We start from the raw sequence: 7,140 nt of genomic DNA on the forward strand, positions 1-7,140 counted from the left end.
TTCAGAGAGCTAGACCACTGCTGACGGATACACTCCGCATCCCTGCCTTTCCTCTGCTCTGCCTGATTTCAATCTGTTTGTCTGTCCAAAATATAAATAAATATAAAAAACTATGGTCAAAATGGATTCTCACACAACCAAGACTCATTTCACATTTTTTTATCCCAACAAAAGACCCAAAACAAAAAAAACAGCACAAATGGAAATTAAAGTTTTTCTTTAATCTTCCACATTCAAGAGTTACATACATATATACAGGGCAGCTTCTTAAGCGACAACGGGATGTACGTAAACGGTAAGATGTGTTATGTATTATTGGGCTGGAGAATGGAGACACCATGACCATTTGAAAAGCATTTTGAAGGTTTTTTTTTTTTTATAGTTTTTCAGCGCTTGGTTTGTATCATGATCATGCATGAGGCAGCAGGCAAAACGATACAGAGTCCTGCTCCTGGCTTTACACTATTCGAGTTGGTTGTGCTAATGTACAAAAAAAGGTAATACAAATTCAAATGTTTTTTAAATAAAGGTTTACCGAGAAGGAAATGCATTCAACATAGTTGCAAAGCCTCAAAGATCAACAATGTTTTAATCTGAAACAGAGTTAAAATAAAATTTGTTTACAAAAAGAAACTCCACAGGGCACCTTTACGGGTCCCGTTGCTGTTTATCCAGTAGTGACGTCAATGAAACACCTGAAGCACAGGAACATGAAAACAGCAGCTGGGATTATGTGATGGATGGGACGGTTGATGTGGCCAAGTGTATGTGCAGGTGACTCAGGGGGCCTGAGATTCAGGCCTGTCCATGAGGGATTTGATCCAAGTTGTACCATTTATGAGTTTTGTGGTGGCTATGATGTACTCCATCCCACTGTCTTCCATTTGAGAGAGGAAACGAAGAGCAGCTATCTCAGCGTAGGTCACTCCTCCGAGGAAGAACACCAGCGTTGTCCGGTTCTCCCCCTGCTGGCCTGAATGACAGCGACAAGAAACACATTTCACTCCCGCAAACTCTAAAATCTGAGTTACATTTTTAAAAAGGGACATTTTGAGCACAGTTTTGATTAGATATTTCTGAAATAGTAAATCCAACAAGCTTCTACTATTACAAGCCTTAACAAAACACAGCTGCGTATAAAAGACAGGCAAGTTCCCTCGGCTAACGAAAAGTGAAAACACTAATTTAACTTTTACCCTGCCCTGACTAGAATCTTCTATTATCACCTTTTCTGATCCAATTTAAAGCAGGCATGTAGAAACAAGTCAACTGTGTAATGCCCAAACTCACAGTCCTAATTAGCACATTTCATATTGAGTGCATAATGAAATTCGTTATTCACACGAGGGGAGCAGCTTATACTGACCAAGATGAAAAGATAGAGAGAACTTGAAGGAGAGCATGGTGGTCACTGTCAAATCAAACACAGTATTTTTATCTACGCTATTCTTCAGCACAGACAAACCAGTCAAACAAACACCGCCAGTGGTGCTGGGGAATCGTCAGCTAATGTGCCATCAATCTGCTGCTGTCCTGCATTTGACTCAACGGAAACAAAGCCTGTGTCTTATCTACATGTACCAGGCAGGAGCCTGTTTACTTTTATTCTGTTTCAATAAGCATCAGGCCAAACAGCAGGCCTAGTTTGTCATGCTCCTTACGTTTCTTATGAAGACCAGCAGGCAGCTGCTGTCTCTCCTCAAAGTGAGGGCCTGGGAGCATCTTCAGCACCTCTTCGATGCTACGCCACCCAGGTCTGGCCAAAACCTGGGTCAGTCGGATGCTTAGAGGAGCATAGCCACTGTACACGTAGGAAATATCATTGGGGTTCTGCAGCAAAAAAGAAAATAACAATCAGGGTCCTTAAAAACCTTTAAAAATGAATGTTTAACTGCCAAATTCTTTCTCCTTTTCACAATATTTACACCACACCTGTTCATTGGCATCCTCCATCCACAATTTAAGGGTTTTCCTAATGGTGGGGTAGTTATTCCTTGAGCTTATCTGGGGCTTCAAAAGGCCCGCCTTCTCCAGGTTGTTCAGTGTTAGTATGTGCTCATAACCATAGGTCTTGACAAAAAATAAAGCAAAAGCATAATTTTAAAGATCTCTCACCTTTCAGTTTTAATACAATTAAGTTAAAAACAAAAAACTCCATGGCATACATCAGATCCTCACTATACTCACTGCATAGACAACTACCAAAAACAAATCTGGGATGTACCTGAAGAATCTCCCTCTTGTAGAAGTCAAACACTTTCTGCCTGAGGCCGTTGTTGCAGACTGACTGCATACACACCAGACGCAGAATCTTGATCAATGGATCCTTCTGGGAAATGGAGTCTTCTATATATGTGTTCACCTGGATGATCAAATGAAATTGTGGTGAAATCATAAATTATTTTGACTCAATCTGTCTAAATTTAAACCGATAACAAAAAATGCCATACATTATGTTGTCATTTTCAAGGATGCATTAGGTGTATTTATATTTATGCTGATAATAAGCCTTATAATAAATAGATCTTTACCTTGTCTGTGTCGACTCCAGTCATAAACTCCTGCTCCACCGTTAGATTATCAAAGAACGCCTCAGATGCTGAAACAGGAGACCTTACTTAAATTTTATCATAGAATAACAAAAGTATTTGACAGCTTAAATATAAAATAGCAACAAAATAAACAAGAGCAAACAAAGAAAAAAAGTGGGAGAGAACTTGATAATTAACAGTATAAAAAAAAAAAAAAAAAAAACAAGTTTCTTTTTTTTCCCCCCAAGTTTTTAAGAATCTCTGAGCTATATTTTGAAAATATGAAATATGTTGTAAAAGTCTGACCTAAATAAAAGAATATGATGGTGTAAGATTTGATGAGGAAAATGTGGGGTTATTACGCACTGGTGATGTCTTTGATCAGCTCGGCTACAGAGGTGTGGTTAGCCAGTGAGCTTCGTGCTGCCTGCATGTGAGGCAACTGAGACACAAACTGCTTTATTTCTCCCACTGTTTTGGCATTATGCCTTTCCTGTGAGATAAAACAACAATAACAAAAATATATATCACTTGTATTGCTGAAATGTAAATAGATTTGATAAAATGACTCAGATTAATTGAAATTATGAAACTAGCAGACAATTCTAAATGTACTAAAAACAGGACTTGCAAGCTGTTGACTCTCTATATTATTACATTTGTGGGCAAAACAGTCCTCACTTTTTTTATTTAAAGTTCAACTCCCACAAAACTCTAACCAAAATCACCAAATCAATGATGTTCCTGAAATCAATTCGTTTGAAAAGGTTTTGCGGACCAGAATTATCCGGATGCTACATAATTTCAAGCGTCTATTAATGTAATTTGTCTTTGAGCCAGTGTTTCTGATTTCTGACTTGATGAGAGAATGGTAATGTGCTCTGCGGGGAGACATTCTGTTTGAACAACTGGCTTTTTATCTTATTTTTGGTGATTGTCATCACCTTCTTTTTCTCATAGATTTCTTTTGTAACCCTTTTTTTTTTTTAAATACCACACAGATTAAAATCAGGTCAGATTAGATTTGCTCAGGAAGTGGGTGTTGTTGTGTAGTTTCAGGAAAGTAGCATTTTAAGCAATTATTTTTAACATTTACATCACTAAGGAAACATTAGATTATAGTCATACTACAGCAGGTTATTACAGTACAAAAGGCACAGTTAATGCAGGACAAACCTCAAAGGCAGCCGAAATAATTTTGGCCTTCTTGCTGAGTGCTGCCCCAACAGCGTTAAAATTTTTGTCCCGGATTTCTGCGTACAGTTCCTCTGCTGAGTTGAGCTGTAACTTCTTAGGTTCTGTGGGTAAATCTTTACTTGCTTCACCTTGCTTTTTCTGTGCAAATTTCTCAGGGGGCAACTTGACGTAACCTGAAAATGCAAAAGGTGTCATTAAAATAAATATATCAGGAATAAAAAAATATATATATTTAATGCCATTTTGTAAGAGTATAGCTAAGCACAACTCAAGAAAAACTCATGTCTAAGCATGAATCATAAGATGTTCAAAATTCTTTTAGGTGTTGACAAAAAAAGCCTCATGAAAATGGCTGGAGCCAAATAGTCACACAAAGCTCGACTTGACTGCAAGAAATTGAAGACAAGAGACTATTTAGGGGAAATTGATTAAACATACATGTCCTTAAACACGTTACATTTGCTCATGCCAAGCTCGGTCTTTCGGCATTCGGTAAATCTGTGATCACGAAACAATTGAATTCATTATAAACACGGAATAACACGGAACTGGCCGACATTTTACACAAATGTTTGGGTTTATTTCCTTCGGGAAAAAAAATGTATCTGTGCTGCTCCAAGGTGTGTGTGTGTGTGTGGGGGGGGGGGGGGGGGTCACTAATAATGCACGCCCCCCTACCCATGAATGAATAAATAAATGAATTAATGAAAGAATAAATTAATGTGGTGACTTGAGTGTAGTGGGCACGGTTCAATTCCTGGTGGGGGCACCTGAACATCTCTAGGTTGATTGGTGACTTGATGTAAATGTACCTGGTGACCTCAGCGGCACGGTGGTGCAGTGGTTAGCGCTGTAGCCCCACAACAAGAAGGGCACCGCTCCATTTCCAGTGTGGGCACCTGAACATGTCTAAGTTGGACTGGGCTACAGCAAGGAACACCAACCCCCCCCAGCTCCTAGACTGGGCCAAACCAGACTAGAGCAGTGATGTCACCACTCCAGAGACCGGACCAGACCCGGCCGGACCCCTGCAGAGAGTAGCAACTACGGACCCCCGCTCCAGAGATTGCCTCCCTGCCCCCTCCCGAAAGACTAGAATGGACCCAGAGACTAAAGACTAGATGAGACAAGAGACTGAACGTCTCCATAGAGACCGAACCCCAGTCTTTTTTTTTTTCCCCCCCGGAATAAAAAGGAACATATCTGTCGGGAAAGTTCTATGAGGGGGTCACTAATAATGCACGCCCCCCCCACCAGTGAAGCGGCCATCTGAGTACTAAGTGCTAAGTCACTCACTGAGCTCAACACAGAGGTTGACTATCATGTACTTCAATGGAGATGTCAGTAATCGGTGGAAAACCAAAGAGCATGGGGAGAGAAGAAATGAAAAAGTTTACAGTGGATTTGATATTTCCACCAATGTCGTGGGACGTATGTTTCATTGTTTTATTGTTATGTTTTTGCTTAAATGTGTGGAAGCATTAAAGTTTTCAGTTATAACTGGAGAAATTGTTTATATTTCATCACTTAAAACACTGTCTCTGGGTTAAATTTGTGCAAATGAGAGCTTTCAGAAGAAAAAAAAATACAAATTTCTGACCATTATTGATTCCATAGATCTCATCAATGAGACCCTCATAGGTGAGCTGTGTTGCCAGAGGGGTCAGCAGGTCAACGTTACGGTCCAGGAGGAGTAGCGTGTCAAACACTGGCAGGATCTGATTCTGACTGCCGGCAAACTCCCTCTTCATCCTCAGCATCATGTTAGCAACATGCTGAAAACAAGCAGAAAAACTCTTAGTCAAACAAATTCATTTATCTGGCTGCTGCTGAGCATCTGCCAATCTGCAACTATCAGTTTCAATGCACAAAACCTAACACTTTTCACAGAATTATTGTGCCTCACACCATACTCACCCTTGCACATTCTCCTTTCCCATATATTTGTGGAATAGTGCCATACAGTGCCTGTAAGGTCATGAGGCCTTTGGCTGTGTGGTAAAGGCTTGTTTGGTCATTTTCAAGGTAACACTCCTGGTTGAGAAAACCGATATGAAAATAAGCTATTACTGTGAAAAATACAGCACAGGTACAAATCAATGAGGTACAAAATGATGTATTGAATTAATTCAAAAGACCTCACAAATTGCTTCAACAACAATAACTTTGTCAAGATATTATTATGGTTAAATTATGGTTGATAAGCCGCTGATATGAATTCTGATCTTCACTGTCTAATAACACATGCGTCATTCATTAAACAGCAGTGTACATTTGGGATGTACCCACCCTGAAGGCACTTTCATACTCCATGGAGAGTAGGTCACCATCATAGGGAATCAGGTCCAGGATATACTCATCAATGTTGATGAATGAGGACAGCACACCCTGCTCCTTTAGCCGCTGTTCACACAACATGCTCCGCCGCGGCACAAACAAAATGTGGAAGTCAACTGATGAATGTCGCTTATCCTCACTGAAGGGGCACAACGCAGGACAATGTGCTCAAGTGCTCAGCTTCACAACAGAACTTGTTAAAAAAAAAAAACTCTGTCTGAAAGCATGAGACAAATAAACTAACCTGAACACATTCTCGGCAATGATGTCCATGAGCTCCAGTCTGGGACGGACAAAGAAGATGATATTTTTGACATCGGCAGAGGGGAGCCTGCCACTCTTGAGGGTGAACATCTTTTCCACTTCATGTTCCTAAAAACATGGGGACACGTATGCAACTTTTATTTAGTATCTACCATGAACCTAACCCTACGCTACACTATAAAAGGTACATCACTTGTAGCATGCCTGTTAAAAGTACTATTCAACACAGCAAGTCAACCCCTTACCTTCAGGAGGGAGTACTGCGCTATCAGTCCGAAAGGTCCTGTCAGGTATTCATCCCAGACAATGGCCTGAAGAGCAGCAGGACACTCGGTTCAGAAACAAGACCTGCAACCTTCTCATGGCCACTGACAGCTGTGATTAGCTGATTGTTGCTTTTCTAAATTCATGTGCAGCCAAAACTATAGCACACAGGCCTGGAGCTGTGGTGTAGGAATTAGTGTTATCCATCCACAGTTTCACTCCAGTCATAAGTAACCCTTAAAAAGATCTAATATTAGGAATAATGTCCGCCTCCTGACAAGTCAACATGAAAGCGTTAACGTGAAGGCTAAAGGGACTAGCTTCCTGTCGCTGTCGGCCGTGTTTTGCAGGTTTGTCTGTTTTCATTACCTTGCTTCCCGCACATTTATCCAGAAACTCGCGAAGCTCTTTCCGTGCTGCTTCCCTCAGGATGTTTAGATTAACTCGGCCGTACGATAAGTGGGCTGCCATGTTTCCTTGTTAGCGACACAGCTAATCAGGTGACTTCAGCGGCTGCTCCCCGATCACGTGACCAGGGAGGCTGCAT

General features: G+C 40.7%; 1 protein-coding gene across 2 annotated transcripts; it reads right to left on the reverse strand.

The window, feature by feature from the left end:
• Positions 1–365: 365 nt before the first annotated feature.
• Positions 366–7,119, reverse strand: vps33a (VPS33A core subunit of CORVET and HOPS complexes). Of its 2 annotated transcripts, XM_029510645.1 has the most exons (13): positions 6,963–7,110; positions 6,575–6,640; positions 6,310–6,437; positions 6,018–6,204; positions 5,646–5,762; positions 5,329–5,503; positions 3,708–3,901; positions 2,898–3,024; positions 2,532–2,599; positions 2,225–2,362; positions 1,933–2,070; positions 1,662–1,830; positions 366–973 (listed from the first exon to the last, which is right to left on the reverse strand). In XM_029510645.1, the coding sequence occupies exons 1-13, from the start codon at positions 7,062–7,064 to the stop codon at positions 780–782; spliced, it is 1,803 nt and encodes a 600-aa protein (XP_029366505.1). In that variant the 5' UTR covers positions 7,065–7,110; the 3' UTR covers positions 366–779. The 2 variants fall into 2 exon arrangements, with proteins under 2 accessions (XP_029366505.1, XP_029366506.1); XM_029510646.1 differs by lacking the exons at positions 2,898–3,024; positions 3,708–3,901 and having other exon boundaries at positions 6,963–7,119.
• Positions 7,120–7,140: the final 21 nt, after the last annotated feature.

This window comes from Echeneis naucrates, chromosome 9 (genome assembly GCF_900963305.1).
Source record: "Echeneis naucrates chromosome 9, fEcheNa1.1, whole genome shotgun sequence".
NCBI lineage: Eukaryota > Metazoa > Chordata > Actinopteri > Carangiformes > Echeneidae > Echeneis > Echeneis naucrates.